The sequence below is a fragment of the Neoarius graeffei genome, chromosome 4 (assembly GCF_027579695.1).
Source record: "Neoarius graeffei isolate fNeoGra1 chromosome 4, fNeoGra1.pri, whole genome shotgun sequence".
Taxonomy (NCBI): Eukaryota; Metazoa; Chordata; class Actinopteri; order Siluriformes; family Ariidae; genus Neoarius; species Neoarius graeffei.
In genome coordinates this window covers 4569675-4596872 of record NC_083572.1, presented here as the reverse complement: position 1 = coordinate 4596872, position 27198 = coordinate 4569675, and the positions used below count along the sequence as shown (strand labels likewise).

General features: G+C 38.6%; 1 protein-coding gene across 1 annotated transcript in view; it reads right to left on the bottom strand.

Moving 5' to 3' along the window:
• Nucleotides 1–27198, bottom strand: part of dock9b (dedicator of cytokinesis 9b) — a 91386-nt gene that overhangs the window by 43648 nt on the left and 20540 nt on the right. Inside the window, exons 9-37 of the mRNA XM_060918658.1 lie at nucleotides 25477–25532; nucleotides 24917–24991; nucleotides 24687–24827; nucleotides 23968–24174; nucleotides 23758–23880; nucleotides 20301–20383; nucleotides 20083–20205; nucleotides 18891–18970; nucleotides 17018–17202; nucleotides 15619–15684; nucleotides 15412–15504; nucleotides 14931–15042; nucleotides 14729–14838; nucleotides 13268–13354; nucleotides 11197–11289; nucleotides 10976–11091; nucleotides 10505–10574; nucleotides 10197–10322; nucleotides 8093–8164; nucleotides 7468–7614; nucleotides 7275–7358; nucleotides 4938–5049; nucleotides 4637–4815; nucleotides 4454–4552; nucleotides 3085–3178; nucleotides 2650–2771; nucleotides 2048–2159; nucleotides 324–390; nucleotides 167–214 (exon numbers count right to left, since the gene is read on the bottom strand). Of these exons, the coding sequence (XP_060774641.1) occupies nucleotides 167–214; nucleotides 324–390; nucleotides 2048–2159; nucleotides 2650–2771; nucleotides 3085–3178; nucleotides 4454–4552; nucleotides 4637–4815; nucleotides 4938–5049; nucleotides 7275–7358; nucleotides 7468–7614; nucleotides 8093–8164; nucleotides 10197–10322; nucleotides 10505–10574; nucleotides 10976–11091; nucleotides 11197–11289; nucleotides 13268–13354; nucleotides 14729–14838; nucleotides 14931–15042; nucleotides 15412–15504; nucleotides 15619–15684; nucleotides 17018–17202; nucleotides 18891–18970; nucleotides 20083–20205; nucleotides 20301–20383; nucleotides 23758–23880; nucleotides 23968–24174; nucleotides 24687–24827; nucleotides 24917–24991; nucleotides 25477–25532 (3082 nt within the window). The remainder of the gene's footprint in view (nucleotides 1–166; nucleotides 215–323; nucleotides 391–2047; nucleotides 2160–2649; nucleotides 2772–3084; nucleotides 3179–4453; nucleotides 4553–4636; nucleotides 4816–4937; nucleotides 5050–7274; nucleotides 7359–7467; nucleotides 7615–8092; nucleotides 8165–10196; nucleotides 10323–10504; nucleotides 10575–10975; nucleotides 11092–11196; nucleotides 11290–13267; nucleotides 13355–14728; nucleotides 14839–14930; nucleotides 15043–15411; nucleotides 15505–15618; nucleotides 15685–17017; nucleotides 17203–18890; nucleotides 18971–20082; nucleotides 20206–20300; nucleotides 20384–23757; nucleotides 23881–23967; nucleotides 24175–24686; nucleotides 24828–24916; nucleotides 24992–25476; nucleotides 25533–27198) is intronic.

Below are 27198 nucleotides of genomic sequence, written 5' to 3'. Positions count from 1 at the left end.
CAGGAGGTTATAGGAAGCATTGACTAACTGTATTCTCACCAGCATTTCAGCCACACACACACACACACACACACACAAAGTGGGACAGGGTCATTCAGGGCAAGATCATTCAGCAATACAGATCTCCAAGTGTGTGATCCTTTTTTACACACGATCCTGATCGTACCTGGTAATAAACCTCTTCCCCATGTACCGGAACTGATGCAGACACACTCTGAGTGACAGAAAAGACAAAAACAACGTCTTAGTAATGTTTCATTGCTCATATTGGAGGAAATCAAAATCACACAGCTGTGACAGATGCTGAGCTTTCACACCCTTACTCTATGAGAGTGAAAAAGTCCATGAGCTCAGATGGAGACGCTTTGTTCCAGTACGTGAATAACGCATCTGGGAAGAAAGAACGAAAAATGTGAAACACAGCAAACTGCCAACAGATTATCCGCTCACACCGGAGACTCCTTCCATAAACGTTAAATAAACAAATGTCTTCTTACAGAAAAACGCCACCATATTAATGATTACACACGTTTACAAGACCCTGCGAATGATCAGTTACTATAGAAACGATTACGTTATAAGTAGGCATGTCAGGTGAAAATTCAAATTCAATCCAAATCACTTGATCTGTTCTTCAGATATTACACATCCAAGATTGAAGAAACAGCTGAATTTTTAGAAAACGGCTGTAATAGTCTGTCTGAGGGTCACATGGTCCAAAATGGGCCTCATTAACCAATGAGATCAAATGTTTTTTCTTAATAACTTTTCTATTTTTTTCAAGATATTTACATGGAAATCGGTTGTATACTGAATACAAAGTTTGAAAATTAGTAAAAACAAATTACACAAGTTAGTATTTAATTAGTATTAATTATGCTAATTGGGTAAAAACTTTAAATCGATACACTCAATAAAAAAGTAATAAAAGATTATTTCTAATCCCCTCTATGTGCTCTCTAGGCCTTTGTATTTCTCAGTAGGGCCGACTAGTGTTTATATGAAAGAATATAAATGATTATTTCGATTAATATTCACAGCTTTCAAGGCGAACCTTTTTTTTAAATCTCACTCCGACCACCAAGATCTCAATATTTTTCATCTAAAACAACTCTGGTTATATTCTAAAATAGTTATTGATTGACATGAATCAGTTTGATTTGAAAAAATAAGTAGGTAAAGCTATGAACTCACTTCAAAGTCTTCTGTGAATCATAACATCAAAACTAGCAGAGGGAAAATGTTGCTAAATCCTTCATCAGAAACAGTGAGAGCACGAGAACATCGCTATAAAAGTGATCTGATTGATATTCACGAGTAATCCAGTGGGAAACCGATCAAAAGAGAGAGACAGGGGGGTGTCGTGGCTCAGGTGGATAAGGCGCCATACCATAAATCCGGGGACCCGGGTTCGATTCTGACCCGAGGTCATTTCCCGATCCCTCCCCATCTCTCTCTCCCACTCATTTCCTGTCTCTACACTGTCCTATCCAATAAAGGTGAAAAAAGCCCAAAAAAAAATCTTTAAAAAAAAGAGAGAGACAAACAGAGAGAGAGAGCCTGACTGCTTTCCCGTGACGCAAAATGAAAAGTAGCGTCAGTTTCCCGACGTCCCGCGAGCAGAATTTTTACTCTGTTGTACCGACTTCAACCTGCTGTTACTCCCAAAGTACTGAACAGATCCTAACTAGATACATTTCTTTGGAAAGCAGAGATTATAAGATTTGTAATGATAGAAAATATTCAAGAGAAGCAATGACAGGTTTGGAAACTTAGATGAGCGTCTGCATGGACAATTTTCACAGCACGGCCAGCGAGCGTCTGATCTGCCGAATATTACAAAGAGCGCATTCATATAAACCTGCACTACTGTCAGAGCTGCTGTTCTAGAGAATTAATCAACACCTCCTGCCCAATCAGGATCCAGAATTCAACAGTGCTGTGATATACCGGTAGTAAGTGTATTATTAACTAATCTGCTTGCATTAATGTTAAAGATAGTTTAAATTCTGCTTTCAGATATCAGTGTGTGTGTGTGTGTGTGTACCCTCAGACATGCTCTTCAGTACATGCAGAAAACACATAAGCAGGTTCCTGATTTCCTCTCGGTCCAGTTTGTCACAGCGCACAACAGAGCTCCCAAGAGCTGCAGACTGGGTCTATTAAAAACACACACTTAATTAAAACCTTTTTAATCCCACCTGTATGCTCACATCTCACCTTCTGAAGTGATTTCAGAATAAAAAACACAGCAAAACAAATGCCTGGCCAACACCCACCCACCTTCCCACACACACACACACACACACACACACACCACTTCACTCCCCAGAAAGGGACACTCAGTAAGATCTACTTGTACGGCTTTAGCGGCGATGTGTGTGCCGCTCTCAGAGACACTGGAGGTCGACAGAAGTGAAAAATCCATCGTGAAACGTTTGGCTGCCCTGTTATCGGGGGCGGAGTCTTCTGGCTCCAGTGGGAGGGGCAGCACCATGAGGGTGTGTCTACGAGTGAATTTCTCCCTCTGCTGAGTGATCATGAAGGGCAGCGTTAGGCGTAATTACTGAAATTCGAGTGCATCCTGGCTGCAGCGTAAATCAGCTGTAAAGAAAAGGAACGAAGACGCGAGGGCTGAGTTCTGAGTACCTTCTCCACCTTCTCGCTGCTCTTCTCAGTGATGCTGGTTCCAGAGTCGGTGCTGAGCAGAGAGCCGCGGGAGTCGGCGTGACGCACGGCGTTGATGTTGGGTGTGGAGGTGTGGGGTGAAGCTGCGGAGAGACGACATCTCATTTGACTGACATCATCGACAGACATCACATCGCATATTTCTCAAGTGGAACGCACACTGTAACCATGACAACGCTCTTACCAGCTCTGGTCAGTATCAGATAACTAACTTACTCTTTAGATCTCATTAGCGCACTTTTGTACAAAGTAGTTTATTTTTTTTTAAAAAGCCCTTTTTTGGAATCTAAACATCTGCACAAGCAGTAAGTCAGTAATTTAGAATAGACAGCAGTGGTGCAGTAAATGATAATGACATGAACACACACACACACACACACACACACACAGAGGTACCTGAAATGACCCCAAACACATCCTTATGAAGACTGCTGTCAGGTTTATATGAGGATGCAGTGGAGATGATGGACAGAGGATCTTCCTTCATGCTCTGTAATGAGGAACGCATTTTTAAAGAAAAAAACGATAGGAAGTGTGGACTGGAGTCTGTGGCTAGGGGTGTGTGTGTGTGTGTGTGTGTGTGTGTGTGTGTGTGTGTGTGTGTGTGTGTGTGTGTGTGTAAAATTGGGATAATCTGACCAATCCCACACCTTTTAAGACATTTGAAAAATGCTGCACAGGCTTGAAAGAAATCTGACTAAACCCACTCGCTCCCCAAGATAATCTGACCAATCTGGTATACTGCCAAAGATAATCTGAGCAAGATAATCCTGCTCAGTCCTGAAGGAAGTCTGACCAAGCCATCATACTCCCGAAGATAATCTGAGCAATCCAGCTCAATTCAGAAGATAACCTGACCAATCCTGTTCACTCCCGAAGATAATCTGACCAGCCCTGCTCACTTCTGAAGGCAATCTGACCAAACCTGCTTGATTTTGAAGATAATCTGACCAATCCAACATACTCCCAATGATAATCTGACCAGTCCATCATACTCCAAAAGATAATCTGACCAATTCAGCATACGCCCAAAGATAATCTGACCAATCCTACTCACTCCCAAAGATAATCTGACCAACCCTATTCAGTCCCAAAGATAATCTGACCAATCCATCATACTTCCAAAGATAATCTGACCAATCCATCATACTTCCAAAGATAATCTGACCAATTCAGCATACTCCCAAAGATAATATGACCAACCCTATTCAGTCCCAAAGATAATCTGACCAATCCATCATACTTCCAAAGATAATCTGACCAATCCATCATACTTCCAAAGGTAATCTGACCAATTCAGCATACTCCCAAAGATAATCTGACCAATCCTACTCACTCACAAAGATAATCTGACCAATCCTATTTGGTCCCAAAGATAATCTGACCAATCCATCATACTCCCAAAGATAATCTGACCAATCCTGCACACTCATACAGTTATTCTTGTTTGCACCTGGCTGCAATATTTCTTTTCGAGCACTGCTGTTTCTATTTCTCAAAATTGAAACAAATTAGTCATTTATCCCACTGTAATCCTGACCAGGATAACGCAGTTACTGAAGAACGACTGAAAACAGTGAACATGTCCTGCAGCGATGGGCGAGCACCATATACAGCATTCTCTTCTGTTAATGAACTCAGACTTTCATTCTCCTGCAAACTTCATATCGAACTGCTTGTTCCTGCCAAACTAACCTGCGTCATAACAGGAACTGACCTGTTACATGGACATCCCATAATATGAAATAAAACTGTGCTAACACACCTGACTGGTGCACATCTCTCTGACATTAAGTCTGTGAACGTTCTCCTGAAGTAGTCCAAACAGGGGCAAGTAGAGAGTGGCTAGCCGTGCCTGCTGACTCTGAAACACACACACACGTGTCAAGCTGTATAATATTATACTCAAGATTAGTACAGTCAGATCAGTGAGGTAAAATAACCCGACCTTGGAGGCGTAACGATCGTCGAACGCGTGTTTGATCATCAGGCTCTTCAGAACGCTTATGGCGATCTGCTGGATCTCTCGAAACTCCTGCATGGCCCTGCCCACCTCCCGCAGCAGGAGCCCGACCAGAAAGTGATTCCTACAGAAGTCATCGGTCAGGGAGTAGTCGAGCTGCAGGTCTACAAGGAGGAGGTGTGCAAGAGCGCGTCGGATTTAATTCAGAACATGTTTACGCATCATGAGAGCCTGAGATGTGTTCGAGTTATCCAGAGTTAAGCTTTAAAAGCTGAAGGCTGTATACCTTGAAAGCGCATGATCCTTCCCTTTCCAAATGGCATGGGCAGGTTGAGAGGGACAAAATGCTCATGGTTACACACCACTCTGAGAAACGCAAACTTAAACTCGTACAGCGTCTGCAGGAGAGACACAGAGAAAAAAATAAAATCACAAAAATAATAAAGAAAATTTTTCACACTGTTCATTATTCATGAAAATTACAAGTTAGTCTGGAAAAATATATTTTTATTCCATCCACATTCACTGGATATGAGCAATCACACGCTCTGATTGGCTACTCTACGAGTGGGCTATTAGCTCATATACTGTGAGTAGAGAAAAACAAAATGGCGACTTTATCAAGTATTTAAAAGAAATAGAAATAGCGATAAGAATATTAGTCAGTCCCCCCCCCAAAATATCTCCGTTCCACACTCCAGCCCAGTTGGTGGCAGTAATGCACTTTTAAGTTGGTTTTCCAACTGCTGAAAAACCCTAAAGAAGAAGAAAAACAAAATGGCTGTGCATGTTGCTGAAGCAACTGAGGATGAAATAACTCTACTCGAAAACAAACCCCCCCCCCAAAAAAATACAAAAACCTCAACAAAATATGGAATGAAAGTATTTCATGGTACACTGTAAAAAAAGAATAGTTGAGAATACTTGAAATTTCAAGGCAACAGTCTGCATTAAGAATTTTATGTTTTGCCAACGATGTGCCCATGATAATCCAAACTATGATAAAACTGTTATCTTTATTAAGAATTCTTAATTAAGTCAATTTTCAATTCCTCATTCTGCCAACATAGATTTCTCTTTTTGCTGAACAGTGGCATTCACAGTAGTGCAAAAAGGCAATTGAGGTTATCAGACTTTTTTGGGGGGCTTTTTTCACCTTTATTTGGATAGGACAGTATAGAGACAGGAAATGAGCGGGACAGAGGAACGGATCGGGAAATGACCTCAGGTCGGAATCGAACCCGGGTCCCCGGATTTATGGTATGGCGCCTTATCCACTTAAGCCACACCCACGATGTGGGTTTTAAAAACTTTATTTCAATATTGAAGTTTTGTAATTGTGTAGAACAATGAAAAAAGGCATGTATAGTTTAATGATAAATTGTGATAACCTCGGGGGTGTTGTGGCTCAGGTGGATAAGGCGCCATACCATAAATCCAGGGACCCGGGTTCGGTTCTGACCTGAGGTCATTTCCCGATCCCTCTCTCTCTCCCGCTCATTTCCTGTCTCTACGCTGTCCTATCCAAATAGAGGTGAAAAAAGCCCCAAAAAAAATCTAAAAAAAAAAAAATTGTGATAACCTCAATTGCCTTTTTGCACTACTGTGAATGCCACTGTTCAGCAAAAAGAGAAATCTATGTTGGCAGAATGAGGAATTGAAAATTGACTTAATTAAGAATCCTTAATAAAGATAACAGTTTTATCATAGTTTGGATTATCATGGGCACATCGTTGGCAAAACATAAAATTCTTAATGCAGACTGTTGCCTTGAAATTTCAAGTATTCTCAACTATTTTTTTTACAGTGTAAGAATGTATTTTTTTTTCTTCAAGAATTATTATTATAGCATTTTTCACAAATTGCTTTCATTTCGCCGGCTTGTTTACATTCTAAGTGGAAATGATTTTGTCAGACATTTTGTATAAAGTTTTTAATTTATCAAATTTTCAAATAAATAAATAAATAAATAAATAAATAAAAATGCTCCATTTCTCAAAATCTAGTGAATGTGGACAGAATAAAACCGTTATTACACTTGGTGCTACGCGCCTCGTCGACTATCGGCTCATGTACGACTCAATTTTGTGGAATAACTGTTAATTATACTCTGAGATAATGTGTGTAATCAACAATAGAAGAAAAAGCTTTCTGTATTGAACATTTAAGGAAGGAGTCTCCAGTGTCAGTGCTTTATAACAGTCAGAGGTAAAGTTTACATCAGCGTTCACGATTTCTCAGTAACAAGCTGCATTTTTTCCTTTATGAGAGAGAAAAAAAGGGCGGCTGATGAAGGAACAATATTTTGTTGCTGTTATAACAAAAGTGACAACAGGACCTAACTTGTTTCACAAGACGTGTAACTATAAACGGATTTTTTTTTAAGTACGACGTGTCATTCTTTAACAAATAATAAACTAATAATTGGGAAAATTGCTGAGATATAGTACAAGAGGAATAAATCAGTACAGAATGCACCACTATAGAAAAATAACCAACGTTGTCATGGTAACGGTAACTCCGTTTCATCACACCAATGCTTTGTAACAGCGCAACACACACAAGAGTGTTTTATTCCTTTATTATAATAATGCATTACAGTGTATATGTAGTGATTCTGTACCTTTGGCTCTCCAGGCATGAAACAGTTGACATAGTTGTTAATCTGCTTGAAGATGAATCCACGATCCATAAACGTGAAACAACGCTGTTTAATAAAAAGTGTAAAAGAAAATTTCATCAGAGACACGGATTTCTAACACCTCAGACACAGAGCAAATTCTCTAAAGCGAACTCGGCCATCCTGCATTCAGCACCTTGATGAAGACGGCCAGGCTGTGGTTGGCGTTACGGGCGGCGTCCAGATTGTCTTTGTACTTCTGAGTGATGTGAGGCATCAGCATGTTCACCAGAGTCTCGACAGCGTGGTGGAAAGAAGCGGTGAAGCGCTGGTTCCTTGACAACTGACAAACGGAGTTGTTTACGTATTTACAGGGCAATGAGATGTCGTACACAATGTTGTGCCACGGAGACAAAACTGAATTAAAGCTGGGAATTTGGAATGAGTGAACATTTAAGGGGGGGGGGACAACAACAAAAAACCACCCTTCTCTGACCTTCTAAAGTATAAAAATAGTACATTTAGTCATGAAATTCCCACAGATTTTAATACTGTATTTCACGTCAGGAAATTCTAAACTAACCAAAGGTTCCTGTTACTCACAAACCAACGATGCAACAACTGTTAAACATAAAACCTCATCAAAACAACGTAAAACACAGAATTTAAGTTAGGTAGCATGCTTTTTTTTTTAAAGCCAAACAAAAGAGTATTTCATGTTGGAACTGGTGAACTTAAAATTTAAATAAATAAATAAATAAATTTAAATGAAAAATTTATTTCCTACATTAATAGTAAGGATTAGTAATAACTCCACTCACTTTGACTTTTCCAGTTTCTATTAAATGCTGGGCCATGGACTTCACTAAGGCCTCGAAGAAATACCAAGAGTACTGAAACACACACACACACACATACATATATATATATATATATATATCTCATCTCATTATCTGTAGCCGCTTTATCCTGTTCTGCAGGGTTGCAGGCAAGCTGGATCCTATCCCAGCTGACTACGGGCGAAAGGCGGGGTACACCCTGGACAAGTCGCCAGGTCATCACAGGGCTGACACATAGACACAGACAACCATTCACACTCACATTCACACCTACGCTCAATTTAGAGTCACCAGTTAACCTAACCTGCATGTCTTTGGACTGTGGGGGAAACCGGAGCACCCGGAGGAAACCCACGCGGACACGGGGAGAACATGCAAACTCCACACAGAAAGGCCCTCGCCGGCCACGGGGCTCGAACCCGGACCTTCTTGCTGTGAGGTGACAGCGCTAACCACTACACCACCGTGCCGCCACACACACACACACAATATATATATATATATATATATATAAAAAATCTGACTCATAGTCAAACTTCACAACTTACAGCCATGCATTAACAGGATGGAATAAAAACCCTGTGGTATTGTATCAAATTCCTACTCGATTAAAAATGGAAGGAGCAGGTCATCATTTTACACTTAAACATATAAAAGTGTTTAAAAGGAAAAGTAAACAATTTGAACTAAAATTCAAAATTTACTTTTTTTTTCTTTTGACAGTTTCTCACATCTGCAAATTTGTTAACGTTCTCTTTTAAAAAAAAAAAAAAGCGCAAAGGTTAAGTTCCGAAATGGGGCAGGATAATGGGTAGGGTTAGGGGAGGGGTTATGGATCGGGTTAGGGTCGGATTATGGGAGGGGTTATGGATAGGGTTAGGGTAGGATTATGGGTAGGGTTACGGATCGGGTTAGGGTCGGATTATGGGAGGGGTTATGGATAGGGTTAGGGTAGGATTACGGATCGGGTTAGGGTCGGATTATGGGAGGGGTTATGGATAGGGTTAGGGGAGGGGTTATGGATAGGATTAGGGGATGGGTTATGGATAGGGTTAGGGTAGGATTATGGGTAGGGTTAGGGGAGGGGTTATGGGTAGGGTTAGGGGAGGGGTTATGGATAGGATTAGGGGAGGGGTATGGATAGGGTTAAGGTAGGATTATGGGTAGGGTTAGGGGAGGGGTTATGGGTAGGATTAGGGGAGGGGTTATGGATAGGGTTGGGGAGGGGTTATGGATAGGGTTAGGGTGGGATTATGGGTAGGGTTAGGGGAGGGGTTATGGGTAGGATTAGGGAAGGGGTTATGGGTAGGGTGGGGTGGGATTATAGGCAGAATAGGGGGCAGGATTATGAGTAGGGTTAACAGAGGGGTTATGAGTAGGGTTGGGGGCGGGAGTAAGGGAATGGTTCAGGACCTGTTTATGGGCAGCGTTAGGAGAGGGATTATGATTGGGATTAGTGGCAGGGTTAGAGACAGGATTATGGACAGGGTTAGGGGAGTGGTTATGGGCAGGGTTAGAGACAGAATTATGGGCAGGGTTAGGGGAGTAGTTATGGGCAGGGTTAGAGACAGGATTACAGGCAGGGTTAGGGGAGTGGTTATGGGCAGGGTTAGAGACAGGATTACGGGCAGGGTTAGGGGAGTGGTTATGGGCAGGGTTAGAGACAGGATTACAGGCAGGGTTAGGGGAGTGGTTATGGGCAGGGTTAGAGACAGGATTATGGGCAGGGTTAGGGGAGTGGTTATGGGCAGGGTTGTAGGGCAGATTTAGTGGACTGTACCTCTTCTTACAATTTTATTCATATTCAATAACTATAATACAATTTCAAAACACCTCACACTTATTTTTAAAGTTGTACAAAATGTATCAAAATCAGGATCTTTATATTGTTAAAGTAACATTACTGTCTAAGAGGAGATGAAAGTAAAAGACAGTTACAGTACAATGATGATAAAACATGGTACGGATTTAACTGAATGCTTTATATATAGTTCAGAATTCAAGGAATAAAGTTATAATTGATAGAAATTTATAACTTAAAAAAATGTAATGAACCTAATTTAAAAAAAGGAGGATTCTCCCTCACCTTGAGGAGTTTGTTGCTGGTGAGGAAATCGGTTGAAGGCTTTAAGATGGATGTCATGGCTCGGGCCAGTTCCTCATGCACCGTCTTACCGTTTACGGCTGAGCAGGTTTCTGTTTTAAACACATACTGCACGGGGGGGGGAACAAACAAACAAAAAAAACACCCACACACACCACCACATGAAACAATCGGAAACGCGTACAATGAGAAACTGAAGTACAGCATGTTATAAAACTGATTATATTCAGTATCACGGAATCAGGAGTGATTTAAAAGTTGTAACAAACACATTCTGCACATGTTTTTACCTTGATATAGGATCTGAGGTAGTGTTCGAGACCCTCCTCGTGACACTGGGCGACAATGTGGACCATCACCCTACAGACACACAAACACCACCTACATTTGAGATATTTCCATATATTTGCATACATTAACAAGTAATTAATATTCCACTATTTCATATAGATACGTGGAGTTTCACATCATTTTTTCTGCCATGATGTATACATTACACACACAATTTTTTTTTTAACTTTTAAAATCTTTTTTGACTGCTAAACTGTGAAGCTACAAGTGGATTTGTGATTGTGATTTTTTTTTCCTGTTATGAAATGGATCTTTGTGAAAAAACAATTGAGTTATACTCAATGGCAAATAATTCCAAAATCATTCCGTGATATACAGTATATACAAGACGATATGTATTTCATGGTGATTTTTAAGGACTATAGAGGTGAAAAGATTTTTATAAGATGTTTTCTGTTCCTCACTCCCACCTGGTGGTGTTCACCGCCACGTCCTCGTGACTCGTCGTGGTCAGGACACGCACCAGCTGATTCAGGATGGTCGGCAGGAACTTAATCATCACATGACCCTCCATGGCATGGAGACTCTGGCAAAGCGTGGGAGAAAGTGTTCTCAGGAAATTTTCTCTGCTCCGTAATCATCTTAATAAAGAAAATCACAAGAAAAAAAAACACAACATAATATTCCTCACTTTAAGGTACTTGACCAGATCTCCTTCTGTGGCCTGGGCTGATCCGGACTCCATCTTCTGGTAGTGATGGAAAAAGTTATGAAGGTGCTGATCCTAAACATGGGGATAGACATGAAGTTAAACTGGGCGGAGCTGCAGCATCTTTGGTTCCATTATAAAGTCATTAATGAAGTTACAATAATTAAAAATAAATAAATAATAAAATAATAATTTGCTCTGATTATATATCGACTAACAATTAAATTCACTATACAGAATAAAAAGGAAGGAGAAAATGTACATTTCTGAGAACATCAAGTAAAACCAAGCTCTAGCACCATCATCTGATGGAAATAAATGGAAATAATTTTTCCAAACAGTTTTGTGAAACTATTAAAATAATAAGATAAATCATGTTAACAGAAAGATCCAAAACAACACATTTTATGTTTTTTTTTTCCTGACAGAGCATGTTTTACATGTAAAGGAAGGAGGAATGCAACAGATTTAACTAAATTCTTTAAAAAAAAAACAAATACTTTTTTTGTTCACGGTGGAGCTTCAAATATTTTTAGTTTTTATAAAAAAAAATTGCTGTCAAACAAATATTTTATTTTTTTACCTTTGCAACCAATCAGTGCATGTTGGAGGATAAATTAGAGAACAAAACTTTAGCATTTTAAAATTTTATTTTATCTTTTTTACATCACTTTAATGCCAAAACTGTGAAAACTGAAAAGATCTGGCAACCCGACTGTAACATTACAGATCGTACACATGGAAAGAATGAATGAGTAAAATATTCTCAGTAAAATATTCGAACAAGAATGATCAGAGCACAATCTCCCCCGCTGGCAGCTCGGCCATAACTCTGGTAAAATGTGACTGAATTGAACGAAATTGCAATGTGCATATTACCGACATATAATAAAGAATCCTGTCAAGTTTCATGAACTTCCTCCAAAAATTCTGAGAGGAGTTGATTTCAGAAAAGTAAGTACCCTTCCTGGGATGGATGGCCGCACATCGCTATGACATAAACCTCCTTCGAGCCTTTCGGCCAGCGGGGGATAAAATTGTGAGGGAAGTTGATTTCAGAAAGCAAGCACACCTTGATGAAATTGCCAAAGTTTGTTAATAATCAAGCGCATAACTCTGGGAAAATTCGCCCAAATTAAATGAAATTTCAATCTGCGTATAACGGTCATATAACAAAGCCTTTTGCCAAGTTTGGTGAAATTCCTCCACAAATTGTGAGAGGAGCTGATTTCAGAAGAACGTACATCCTCATGAAATTGTCAAAGCATAAGTTATTTAATCAAGGATCAAAACTCTGGGAAAATTTACACAAACGAAATTAAATCATAATATGCGTATTACCGTCATATAACAAGGCCTTTTGACAAGCTTCGAGAAATTTGTCCAAATATTGTGAGAGGAGCTGATGTCAGAAGGCGAGCACACCTTCATGAAATTGGCAAAGTACAAGGTTGTTAATCAAGGGCTGTAACTCTGGTAAAACGTGACCAAATTTAACGAAATTACAACATGCATATTACCAACATATAATAAAGAATCCTGCCAAGTTTCGTGAAATTCCTCCAAAAATTGTGAGAGGAGTTGATTTCAGAAGGTGAGCACCCTTCCCGGGACGGACGGACGGACGGATGGATGGACATTGCCATGACATAATCCCCCTTCGGGCCTTTCAGCCAGCGGGGGGTTAAAAAAAAAAAAAAAAACATCTTGGTCAGTGATTCTTCTATCTAGTTTATCATCACATGACCATAATCTCAATGCTGAGATATCAGCTAACATCAGGACACTATGTAAAGTTCAACACTGATCATGGAAATGAAATTAAAAGACAAAATTAGCGCATCTTACATTCTGATTTAGCACAAATTACAACAAACTGAATGTGTATAGAATGATTAGATGGATAATTGATGAGGATTTTTTCCTCCTTAATTACACACACAGTTATTTGATTGGTTAATTAACTGTTGTAAATGTAACTCCTGGACAGTGAGATGACTGTAGATGATGGAGAAATACTGTATAAGATGATAAGGCTGTGTTTCTGACTTACCTGGGTGTAGACAGTGGAGACGAGGTGTGTGGACACTCGGAAGAGAGGACGACCTCCGTCCACCCATTTCACCTCCGGAGCAGAGTGCTACCGTAAAAACAGCACACACTTACACACTGTTGGGTCTATAGTATAGGCACGTAACATTTCACGATTCCGTTTGATTCATGATATTGGGTTCGCGACTCGATTTTCCCATGACATTTTTCAACAAAAATTTCATGAAGACAATTTTATTACCAAACACCCCCCCCCCCCCCCAAAATTCAACATTCATTTTCCTATTCTTTATAAACTTAAAATATTCCTTTTGTTAAGTAAAAAAAAAAAACCACAACTTTTGTTTAATTTTCTTAATAACTTCTTAATAATTTCTTGCATCGGCAGCTCCAAAACTTTGGAATACACTGCCAAAATTAATTAGAGATGCTGATCATTTATCTAGTTTTAAATATTTACTTAAAACACATCATTTTAATTTAGCTTTTAATAATTTATATTTTTCAGAATTTTTTATATATACACACACACACAGCTTAGCAATATTTTGCGGTTTTTATATTATTTTTAAGATATCATTTCATTTATATTTGTTTTTTATTTTATTTATGTACGATATTTTAAGCATATTTGATCATGTAAAATGCGCTATAGAAGTAATAAACATTATTATAAAATAAACAAACAATTATTATTGTTGGTTATAATTATTTACCCACATTTGTGAAGGTTAGAGTAAAATATAATAGCCTATTAACTAAAATATTCCTTTTATTATTATAAAAATGAAAAATTTAATACCAAATGCGTCTTTTCTTAATAAACTTTTATAAACATTTGTACTCCCTTGATTTGCTTCTCTTTTCTTTATCTTTCAGCAGTCTGTAAAAAGAGAGAGAGCTCGGATTTCTTGTTAAATCTATTTGTACACAATCACACAGCAACTCTTTCACACTTTAGATCTGTTTATTGTGTGTTTTCGCAGCATTAGAGCTGCGTTACTTCCACATACAGTGAAGTCACGTATATTCCAGCTATTGTACGTTATGTGCGCCCTCTGCTGTCTAAACAACACAATTACAGCCAGGAAAAACTAAGATTACGCAGCCTGATAATGAATGATTCATTTTATATTTCACCTATTTCTATAATAATCTAAATTAATAACTGATACCAACACTAATCCTGTATCTGAGTCACATACTGTAAGGAATATGTGGCGTTCTAGACACACAAGGACATTATTGGTGGCCGACTTCCTGATTGATTCCTGAATACAGTATAAATATTGTGTGAGATCTTGTTTAATCCCAGTGCTCTTATAGAAAAATTAATCAAAAATAATTCTGGCCAATCAGAATCAAGCATTCAGCAGTGCTGTAGCATAAACCAGAATTATATTTATACAGGATGCGTTTATCTGTAATCCTCCACTTCCTGTTTAACAAGCTCAGCTGTTACCTTGTTAACGCTGCTCAAGTATCCAGGAGGTAAGTTCGATGCCACAGAGATGTGCTGCTCACTCACGATCACTCGGCCATCCTTCAACAGAGGCAGCCATGCAGAGCCCACTGACACACACACACGGGAACATGTTTAATCCATTCATTAGCGTTCTTCTGAACCAAACCCTAAAGGAGCACAGGTGGTGGTGGAGTTGTACCTGGTGTCTCCACGACCTCCCGCTTCTTTGTGCTGCTGTCACAGCTGATGTGGTAGAACGTGAAGAGCAGGTGATGTTTCTCGTGGAGCTGAGTTGGAAGCTCTAACTTAATCTGACACACACACACACACACAAGGATAAAATATCATCATCATTCATAAAAACACCAACACAATCATATTCTGCTGAATTATTTAATAATCAATGTAGCACAATTGTTAAAGCAGCAATATGTAACTTTTTTTTTGGGGGGGAGGCGCGAGGTGAGAGGATTTGTGGTACACAAATACAAAAGCAACTCTTAGAGGAAAATTTCACTTGTGCTGAAAAACAACATCTTCTCAAAAGAATATAATCAAATGTAGTCACTTTTTGGCGTTTTCTTTCTAATTAGTGCTTAAAATAAAGATTTCAGGCTTTAGCATGATGATTCAAAGTTACATACTGCAGCTTTAATAATCTAAATCTGCATGGATCTCACCTCATCATAGAACTCTGGGTTCTGCTGGTGGTGCAACACTGCTACGTAGGCGTGTGTGCTGAAGAGAGGACCTCCTGGGCGAGCGTAAATACACTACACACATACACACATACATAAACCGTATGTATACATATGGCGTAACTCAATCAAGGTGGAGTTAGAGAAATATTTAAATGGCTAAAGGGGAGTATGTGTGTGAGGTGATACCTTTAGTGGCTTTGCATTGTCCTCGTCAGAATCCCTGAACTCAACACACACTGCGATGTTCCTTGCCTGAAACACACAGAGTCAGATTTCCTCACGCGATGAAACGTCCATGTCAGAACAAATCGATATTGCAGAAGCTCCGCTTCAGGCTCATCACTCTGACTAGTGGTTGCTACTTTGGCCACTTCAGCATTCACTCAGCCACACAAACAAGTAGTTTAGAATAAATAATTAATGTAATTTATAAATAAAAAAAGATTAAAACCTTGATATGGGAATATGAGTTTGACCTCAGATTAACCCAGAATTAAACTATTTTCCTTAATTTGGGAGTAAAATCTTTACCCTTGGATGAAAATTTTGACCTAATAGTCTCTGAGGCTTAGAACCTGGGATTAAAATCTTGACCTGAGTTTAAATTCTGGACCACAGATTACAGCCTTAACCGAGGATTAAAATCTTGATTTGGGATGAAAACACTGACCTGAGGTAAAAACCATAATCAGAGATTAAAACCTCAACCTGAGTTTAAAAACTTGACTGGGGATTTAAAACCTTGTCCTAAAATTAAAATCTTGAGTTGGGATTAAAATCTTGACCTCATCTTCTCTAAGGTTTAGAAACTGGGATTAAAACCTTGTTCCCAGAATAAAGACTTAACCTGGGATTAACACGATGTCTCAAAATTAAAACCTGGGATTAAAACATTGACCCCAGAATCAAGCTTTAACCTGGGATTAACACAGTGTTCCAAAATTAAAACATTTATCCCAGAATAAAGTCTTAATCTGGAATTAACTCCGTGTTCCAAAATTAAACCTAGGATTAAAACCTTGACCCCAGAATAAAGCCTTAATCTGGGATTAACACAGTGTTACAAAATTAAAAAACCAAGATTAAAACATTGTCCTGAAATTAAAACCATGACCTGGGATTAACTTTGACGGTCTTCCACTCTAATAAAGTAAACAACAATGATGTTAATCCTAAAAAGTGCTAAAAATATATATACACACACACACACACACACACACACACACACACACACACACACACACACACACACACATTTCTTCCCTTCTCCTTTGAGAGCCTCTTTCGTTTTCCATAATCCATCTATTATATGATGCCATTTTGGAAATGCAAAATTAGTACTTCATAAATCAACCATGAGTGAAATTTAAATGCAAGTTTAAAATAAATGGAATAAATGAAACAAGGATTATTCTGGGATTATAATGGTGTCATAAAAATCGCTGATTACTTTAAAATAAAAAGTTTAAAATGTGATGCAGTGGGACAAACAGATTTAACAGTTTGAGTTAATCCAGGTTAAAGCTCAGTGTTTGTTGGTGTAATGCAGTTCTAACCCCGCACAAGGACGAAGGTGGGGTTTTACCTTCGCAAAGGACTTCTGGTTGTCGTATTTGAGGTGTTTGGGGTAAACGTAAAGATGATTGTTGTAGGTGGTGAAGGGCTGCGAGCACTTTGCGATGCAGGGTACAAACTCCTCGATCTCTAACAGAGGCCCACGCTCATTTCCCTCACAGGGACGCACAGGGATGTAGGAGGAGGTGACACAATCTGACCAATCGAGAGAGAGATACAGCTAAAACAGCGAAGCAAATGCCATCATTTAACACAGGGGTTCTCAACCTTTTGCAACCTGGGCCCCACCAAAGCTGGTTCATTGCAGTTGGGGGCCCCTCTTCTCGCCCCGCCCCCATCCCCCCCCAAACACACTCACCCGCAGTGACGCCACCCGACCTACAGCACCTTATATTGACCGATAGATAGATAGATAGATAGATAGATAGATAGATAGATAGATAGATAGATAGATAGATAGCCCTGGGCTAGATTATTATTATTATTATTATTATCATTATTATTATTATTAGTAGTAGTAGTAGTAGCAGTAGCAGCAGTAGTAGCATTATCCATTCCATAGAAATACATAGGCCTATTATCATTATTAGGCTATTGTTATAATTGGCAGTAGCACCACATTTCTAATCTGCTTTCGGGCATTATTATAATTATAATTATTATAATAATAATAATAATTATTATTATTATTATTATGGCCTATTATCATTACTAAGCTGTTGGCAGTAGTACAAGACTTATGTTCTTTCAGGCATTATTATTATTATTAGGCCTATTATTATTATTATTATTATTATTGCTGTTGTTGGTTGTTGATATTATTATTATTATTATTATTATTATGCTATTATTATTAATAGGCATCATTATTATTATTATTATTATTAGTGTTTTTATTAGGTATTTTATTAGGCTTATCATTAGCTGGCTATTGATATCATTGGGAATTGGGACCAGGCGTGAATTTAGGTTTTACTTTTTACTGTGCCTTTGTGATCTGCATTTGCGTTAATGCGAGACCTGAGCCTGCTTTGCCTTACAAAGATCCTCGATTCTTGGCGAAATGTTTGACAAGCACAGTCTCAAGTCATCCTCAATTTGCGCACGATTGCGATATTTCGTTTTGAGCGCAGTCATTTTTGAAAATCCTGCCTCACACAAGTAGGTCGATGCGAATGGGATGAGCAGTTTCAAGGCTACGTCACACAGTTGCGGGTACTCCTGCATCAATGCTGCCCAGAATGTCGAAAGAGGGCATGAGGTGAAGACTGCCTTAAGTCTACTGTCACTCTTCAGCTCAGTAAGCTGTTCCTGCATGTCAACTGGAAGTTCGTCAGCAGTACACACAAATGGATCTCGAACCCACGCAAAAGAGCGATAATCCTCTGTGAAGTATGCCGCAAACTGTTTTCTCATTACCGACAGGTGCTCTGACGCTGCTTGAAAGACAGATGAGAAATCGTGGGAAGTGCCTGCATTACTGATAAAGTCTGCAAGGCTTGGGAACATATCACAGTTCCCCCGACTGATGCGGCCACACACACAAGATTTTATGATAGATTGATGATAGATTTTATAATAGTATTGATTTGTATGTAATAGTCCAATGTCCTGCATTTTGACATGGGTAAATGTGTTGCATCTGCTTAGCTACTATAGCCTGTTAGCCCCAGATTTTTTTTTTCCTCCATACATGAAGCCTACTCGCGACCCCCCTGGAGTACCTCCGCGCCCCACCAGGGGGGCGCGCCCCCCGGTTGAGAACCACTGATTTAACACATACACATGACAGACAAAAGCACTGTTTGTAATTTTTAACGCCCTCTGCTGCTTGTGATGTGAATCGCAAACACAAAATAGAAAGTGGTTAAAATAAACCTTACTGATCACATCAGGAGCGACGTTGTCAACAGTTACATCCAGGTTTCCCAGAATGACAGGAAGCTTGGCCATCTTCTCAGGTCTGTGTATAAAATGAGAAAATGATCAATGCATCACTAACATTCCCCCGCACGACTCCGTACAGACAGAACACACTGCGCTGGAAACGTAATGTTCATTACAAAGTCATTAACAGGGACATTCCACCAAATGGGTGCCATTTGCGTGTTGTACCACTCCCAAATTAAACTTAAATGTGTTATATCTTTTCAACACTGATTATAATAACACACATATTTAACTATTCAAAATGTTAAAAGGCTACGTTATTTATTTTTTTTTTACAAGGTTTGGAAGTCAAAGATGGCTGCATTTTTTTCAGTCCTGTTACCAAAACTCAAAGTAACAGGACTGAGTTTTTAGCCTAGGATTAGCTAATACATGGAATTAAGCCACATGGCGTCATCGCTAATAGCATGACCACACTTAGCACGTTCTAGTGATTTACCAAAAACCTGTATTTTTAAAATAAACAAATATCATCTAAGAAATAATTTAAGTAACAGAACAGTATGTTGACAATGACCTTATCAGTCAAAGTTAAAAAATCATCAAATATACAGCAAAGTAAATGAGAGAACTAACTTTTGGTCTTCCCATGGCCTTCAGAAGACACAACTGATGTAACTTCCTGTTGAGCATGTGATTTATGGAATGTTCCAAATTTGTCAGATGGGGTAATATGTTTGGATAACAGGACTGAGTGAAAACCCAGGGACGCGACTAAAATGTGTATTTTAACTAAGATATTGTGGATTTCTTATGAAAAAAAATATATTTAAACCATGGATAGGATATGGAATCACACAACAGTGCAAAAGAAATACTGTTTCTGAAGGATTTTAATCATAATATTTCATAGTTAAGTATAAAGTTAGAGTGCGGGGACAGGTAACACATGCTATTTTTCAGTGTTTTAGGTAGTTTTTATTAATCCTTACAATTATATATCTTAAATTTGAAATCAGATCAATGTGCAGGACATTCTGCGTAATAAGGAAATGTATTTTAAAAGTACATTTTTGTGTGCATTTATACATATAATTTTCTAGGGACGGAAATGGCACCGATTCGGTGGAATGGCTCAACAACAATGCAGATGAAATCTCAGCTCCTGACAGGGTGATCACTCACTTCTTGAAATCAGCCAGCAGTTTGAAAAGATCCTCGTCTGACAGTTTACTGCTCTCCTGTCTGTACAGCGCGGAGAAGCGAGCGCTTTTGTCCAGGGTTCCTGAGGCGTCTTTAAACACGGGCCTGGAACAACAAGATTTTTAAAATAAATTAAAAAAATAAAAATAAAAATAAATCCACGCTTGCCCAAATCACATTTCCAAGCAGCGCTGTCTCACCTGGCGGTCCAGGCAAACGGCATCCTGTACTGTCCCAGCCGGCTGCAGGCCACTTTGGCGTTCTTCAGCACTTTCTGAGCCACCTGAGTCACAGGACACATTATTTTCTCTCTTTTTTAAAAAATAAATAAATAAATAAATAAAAAACTTGCATTCACGATGCACTATACACTCACCATCCACCCACTAGAATCAGCTAATAATTTAAAATGCATACCAATTTGCATAATGTTAGCTAGCTTGGTGTACACACACAGCTCTGGTTTGTTTAGCAGAACATTTAAACATGTTATTCTGAGGTAATTACTGAAGCTAAAACACTGTTAAAGCTAATCACCAGTCAGTCAAGCTAATCACTACTACTAGCAAACTATTATTATTATTATTATTATTATTATTATTATTATTATTATTATTATGTACTCTTTGAAATAGATCTTTAAAAATTTACCTCAGACTTATTCTTGTAATGTTAGCCAGCTTGCAACTTCAGCTAATGGTTTAAAATGCATACCAATTTGCATAATGTTAGCTAGCTTGGTGTACACACACAGCGCTCTGACTTGTTTAGCATAACATTTAAACATGTTATTCTGAGGTAATTACTGAAGCTAAAACACTGTTAAAGCTAATTACCAGTCAGTCAAGCTAATCACTACTACTAGCAAACTATTATTATTATTATTATTATTATTATTATTATTATTATGTACTCTTTGAAACAGATCTTTAAAAATTTACCTCAGACTTATTTTTGTAATGTTAGCCTGCTTGCAACTTCAGCTAATGGTTTAAAATGCATACCAATTTGCATAATGTTAGCTAGCTTGGTGTACACACACAGCGCTCTGACTTGTTTAGCAGAACATTTAAACATGTTATTCTGAGGTAAATACTGAAGCTAATCACTGTTTAAGCTAACTACCAGTCAGTCAAGCTAATCACTACTACTAGCAAACTATTATTATTATTATTATTATTATTATTATTATTATTATTATTATGTACTCTTTGAAATAGATCTTTAAAAAATTTACCTCAGACTTTTTCTTGTAATGTTAGCCTGCTTGCAACTTCAGCTAATGGTTTAAAATGCATACCAATTTGCATAATGTTAGCTAGCTTGGTGTACACACACAGCGCTCTGATTTGTTTAGCAGAACATTTAAACATGTTATTCTGAGGTAATTACTGAAGCTAATCACTGTTTAAGCTAACTACTAGTCAAGCTAATCACTTCTACAAGCAAACATTTATTATTATTATTATTATTATTATTATTATTAAGCAGTCTTTGAAGTGAACCTTTAAAAATTCACCTCTGACTATTCCTTGTAATGTTAGTTAGCCTGCTTGCAACTTCAGCTAATGGTTTAAAAATACCAAACATTTCACTTACAGTAACATTAGCTAGCTTGGTACCTGCTACCATTTGCTTTTTATTTACATAATATATTTAATATTAGCTACTGGATTGCACAATATAATATCTAATGTTTGTGTGCTAGGAACATGAGTTTGGTTTACATGATATAATAGCTGACCTAATGTTAAGTAGCTTGCTAGCAACATGGGCTACTAGTTTACACAAGGTAATAAAAATTTAGCCTAATATTAGCTAGCTTAATGGTAGGTAGCTTACTAGCAGCATCAGGTACTGGGTTACAGGATATAATATTTAGCCTAATGTTAGCTAGCTTGCTAGTGATATTAGCCATTGTTTTACGTTATATTAGTTATGCTAAAGTTAACAGGCTTGCTAATGGCTACACAATACAGTATACCAGTTAGCTTAATGTTAGCTGGCTTGCTGAGATTAGATGCTTTTTTAAAATTATAGTATACTTAGCTTTTTGTCAGCTAATTTACTAGCAAACCTGGCTAAGGGTTTTAAATACATAATCGTTATATTAAATGTGAGCTTTCCTAGTGCTTGCTTTTTATTACATAATACTGAGACTAATATTAGCTAAATGAGATTCAAGGTAACAATGGTTATGCTAATGGATAACACCAAGTGAGCGAAAGTTCTATGGGTGGAAACAAATGTCTTCTTGTTGATAGAGGTCAGAGATCAGAAAATGGCCAAATTGGTTCAAGCTTTTTTGCCAGGAAGGATATAGTAACTCATATAATCACTCTTTACAACCGTGTTGAGTAGAAAAGCATCTCAGCAATCTTAGAATCAAGACCAAGTTCCTGTTCAAGTGGCTGGTGAGTGGAGAAGAGGAGGAGAAAAAAAAAATGCACTGAAGCACACTTGGAAGTTGATTAATTTCTAACAGCTGCACACTCTTAAGTGTTTTATTCCTCTTATACAACTGCAATTTGTTGTTAATGTTTTTTTTTCAATAAAGAATGACACCTTGTACTTTATTGTTTATTTGCAGTTACATTTAATATTTTAAAATGCCTACGAATCCAGCTAGTTCCTGTCATTCTTGTTATTTTAGTCAGTTTAGACACCAAAGCTGTTTGAATGAAGTTTTATTCAACTTTTAGGACACAGTTAAAAAGAAAAAAAATCCCAAATTTTCCTCTCAATCTCTAAAAGGAAATATTACACATACTGTACGTACAGCTTAAAGCTAGCCTGCCTTTCAGATTTTTCAAGTGTAGGTCATGAAAAGAATTTTCCCAACACTCAATTATTTTTGTTTAGTGACCGAAAGCGACTGAATTCGAATCACAGACTTCCAATTTTATTAGTTTTTTTTAAATAGAACAATTAATGAATTTATCTCCACATGGCCCTAAATTCTCCGCTATTTTTTCCTGCTTCACCATGACCTGATTCAAGATTCTACGTCATGCATCACACCACGCAGTGGGCTTTCCCCGTTCACGCAAGGCATTGTGGGATACAAATTTGAAACGGGGAGAAAAATGGAGGACGTGAGTGTGTGAATGAAACGTGAAAGAGCGACTACATTAACGGAAAGAAAGCAAGAAGAAAAGACGTTATGTTCTATACGAAGGAAAGGAAACGCAGGACCAAACTAATAAATATTGGCGGTCAGCGAGCACCTCGGTGTGATCAGCTGTTTGTTTAGCGACAGAATGATGGAACTGTCAGTGCACGCTCAAAGGGAAACCTGCGCATGCGCACACACACGGACTTCCTGTGTCTGCTTGACTGCGCGAAGTGATCAATTTCATGCACGTTATTTGCTTTAATCCCCTCAAATTAAATAACTTCCCAGCCACAGAACAGAACGGCCTGATATTTTGCAAGATATTACAGAAATAAACATATATCACAATCACCACATTTCAGACGGAACTAAATTTCACCGATTTTATGAAATCGAAAGGCCGTCTAGCTTTTAATATTTTGTAACACCTTTGACTCAAAAATAAATGAAAATGTACCGCAAATATAAACATGTATGGCAAACACGTATTCTATTTGATTAATTGGCTTTAAACGTCCAATATTAGTGCGTGTGTGTGGTACCTTAGCTGAGTCTGAGCTCTTCATATACGGCTCGGCACCATGTGTAATGCCTCCTTGCAGCACCTTCTCTATCCGCGCCACCAGGAAGATGTCTGGGTGTGGACACGTCACAGAGAACACACCCTGACAGACACACACAGTAATTGCACATACACTATACTCTACATGGCAAACACAGTCTACACGACCGACTGAATGACATGTGGTCACCTGGGTGGGGTACTGCAGCGCCCCCTCTGTCAGTCCGTTCAGCTGCGCATGTGTGTGCGAATCTTCTTCATGTCCATAAATCACAGAGCAGTGTGGTGAGATCATGGCGCGCACCAGCGGGTGATTGAGGTCCACGTGGAAATCGGCAGAGATCTTTCTGCTGTTTTGTACATCAAACAGCGAGAGAGTGACGAAGAACGGCTCCACCTGCGATGACAAAAACAACAAACTTAATTGTAAAATATACAATTTTTTTTTAAACCCTGCATTCTTATGTCCGGAGCCCCCAAAGGGTCATGGTGGGGATTTCTTTTCTAGCTACTTTTGCGTTTCATTCCAATACTTTTGCATTAACCTTTACCCTAAATGCAAAAGTAGCCAAAAAAAAAAAATCCCCACCATGACCTTTAGAGGGCTCTGCATTTATGATGTCCCCCTAGTGGCGTGGAGTGTAATTACAGCCAGCCCACTGTACTTATGGACACTCCTACGATGCACACACAAGCTTCCATGAGACGTCCAGAGTAAATCTGGTTATCAACAAATTATTTTGATGCATGAAGCAGCTTCTTAATGTGCAATAACTTAAAAAAAAATATTGCAAAAAATCTCCACAGCTGAGGGTGATGCAAGTTTAAAGTGATGAGAGTGTAATATTTAATGACGACAAGCATCACAATGGTGAGTGTGTTCCAGTGACGGTGTGATCCGTGGCGTACGTTAGTCATAGGTCCGTCCTCGTTCTCTGTCACACAGCTCCGTAAGCTGAAGGACAGATCAATGCAGCTGACCAGAACCCTCTTCCCGAACTTCTCCTCAAACTGCTTCACATCCGGCTCGATGCCCGACAGATCCAGCCTCTGTGGATACAAACACACACATCACATCATACTCACTTATAACTATTATAACAGGAAGGAGTCTCCGGTGTCGGTGTATCCGAGGTCACCTGTGTGTCCGGATCCAAGGTGAAAAGCTTGAGTCGTGTTTCATTGTGCATCTTGGACTCAATGTCTCGGGCACTCTATAAAAAAAAAAAAAACAACAACCAAAACCCCATACATAATTAATGTAATGTAGTCATATTCACTACTCTGAGTTTTCCTAAGTGGAGCTAAATGTTTCCTAAAATGCTGAAATTGAAATCATTTTCTTATTTCAGCCCCTGATCTTAAATCAATTTCAATAATATACCACATAAATCTTATTTTAAAAAACAAAAACACTCAGGAACATATTTTAAAGCAGTGTGACAAATTATTCACATTAATATCATTCATGGCATGAATTTAGATTTCACTCTCAGTTTTTAGGAAAAAAGTCTCAGCTACGAACTTTTAGACAATTCGCAGTGGTAAGAAACGATCCAAAAGATTCTAATGTACAAAATGTTTTTTGCTGCATTGGATAAATACAAATCACACACACACACACACACACACACACACACACACACACACACACACACACACACACACACACACACAGAGCATCAGTAGTATCAGCTACCTGAAAACTGTCCTGAAAGTTCTCCGATGAGACGTCTGACTTTCCCAACTCATCATCTGTAAAATAGCGGGGGGGGGGGACGACAGGCTGCATGTATTAAACACAACACAAATACAACACCAGACCGAGTCGCTCCAACAGAACACCACGAACACTGCATCTATTGTACAGGTGCAAAATGTTCTCAAATCCTTTTGTGAATTTTAAAACAAAACTTAAAACAGAGCTCGTGTTTTGTTTCGACTCTTATCAGCACAGTGCTGACAAAAATCTCAACCAAATATTGTATTATTATTATTATTATTATTACTACTGAATATTGGATAGTATTCTGTCCACATTCACTGTATATGAGCAATCGTGCGCTCTGATTGGCTACTCTACTACTAGGATATCAGCTCATATACCATGAGTAAAGAAAAACAAAATGGTGGAGTGTGTTGCTGAACTAACCAAAGATGAAATAAAAACTCTAATTGAAAACAAAACCCCCCAAAATACAAAAGCAACAAAACATCTTTTTTCCCAAGTATTATTATTATTATTATTATTATTATTATTACTACAACCCCGATTCCAAAAAAGTTGGGACAAAGTACAAATTGTAAATAAAAACGGAATGCAATAATTTACAAATCTCAAAAACTGATATTGTATTCACAATAGAACATAGACAACATATCAAATGTCGAAAGTGAGACATTTTGAAATTTCATGCCAAATATTGGCTCATTTGAAATTTCATGACAGCAACACATCTCAAAAAAGTTGGGACGGGGCAATAAGAGGCTGGAAAAGTTAAAGGTACAAAAAAGGAACAGCTGGAGGACCAAATTGCAACTCATTAGGTCAATTGGCAATAGGTCATTAACATGACTGGGTATAAAAAGAGCATCTTGGAGTGGCAGCGGCTCTCAGAAGTAAAGATGGGAAGAGGATCACCAATCCCCCCAATTCTGCGCCGACAAATAGTGGAGCAATATCAGAAAGGAGTTCGACAGTGTAAAATTGCAAAGAGTTTGAACATATCATCATCTACAGTGCATAATATCATCAAAAGATTCAGAGAATCTGGAAGAATCTCTGTGCGTAAGGGTCAAGGCCGGAAAACCATACTGGGTGCCCGTGATCTTCGGGCCCTTAGACGGCACTGCATCACATACAGGCATGCTTCTGTATTGGAAATCACAAAATGGGCTCAGGAATATTTCCAGAGAACATTATCTGTGAACACAATTCACCATGCCATCCGCCGTTGCCAGCTAAAACTCTATAGTTCAAAGAAGAAGCCGTATCTAAACACGATCCAGAAGCGCAGACGTCTTCTCTGGGCCAAGGCTCATTTAAAATGGACTGTGGCAAAGTGGAAAACTGTTCTGTGGTCAGACGAATCAAAATTTGAAGTTCTTTATGGAAATCAGGGACGCGGTGTCGTTCGGACTAAAGAGGAGAAGGACGACCCGAGTTGTTATCAGAGCTCAGTTCAGAAGCCTGCATCTCTGATGGTATGGGGTTGCATTAGTGCGTGTGGCATGGGCAGCTTACACATCTGGAAAGACACCATCAATGCTGAAAGGTATATCCAGGTTCTAGAGCAACATATGCTCCCATCCAGACGACGTCTCTTTCAGGGAAGACCTTGCATTTTCCAACATGACAATGCCAAACCACATACTGCATCAATTACAGCATCATGGCTGCGTAGAAGAAGGGTCCGGGTAC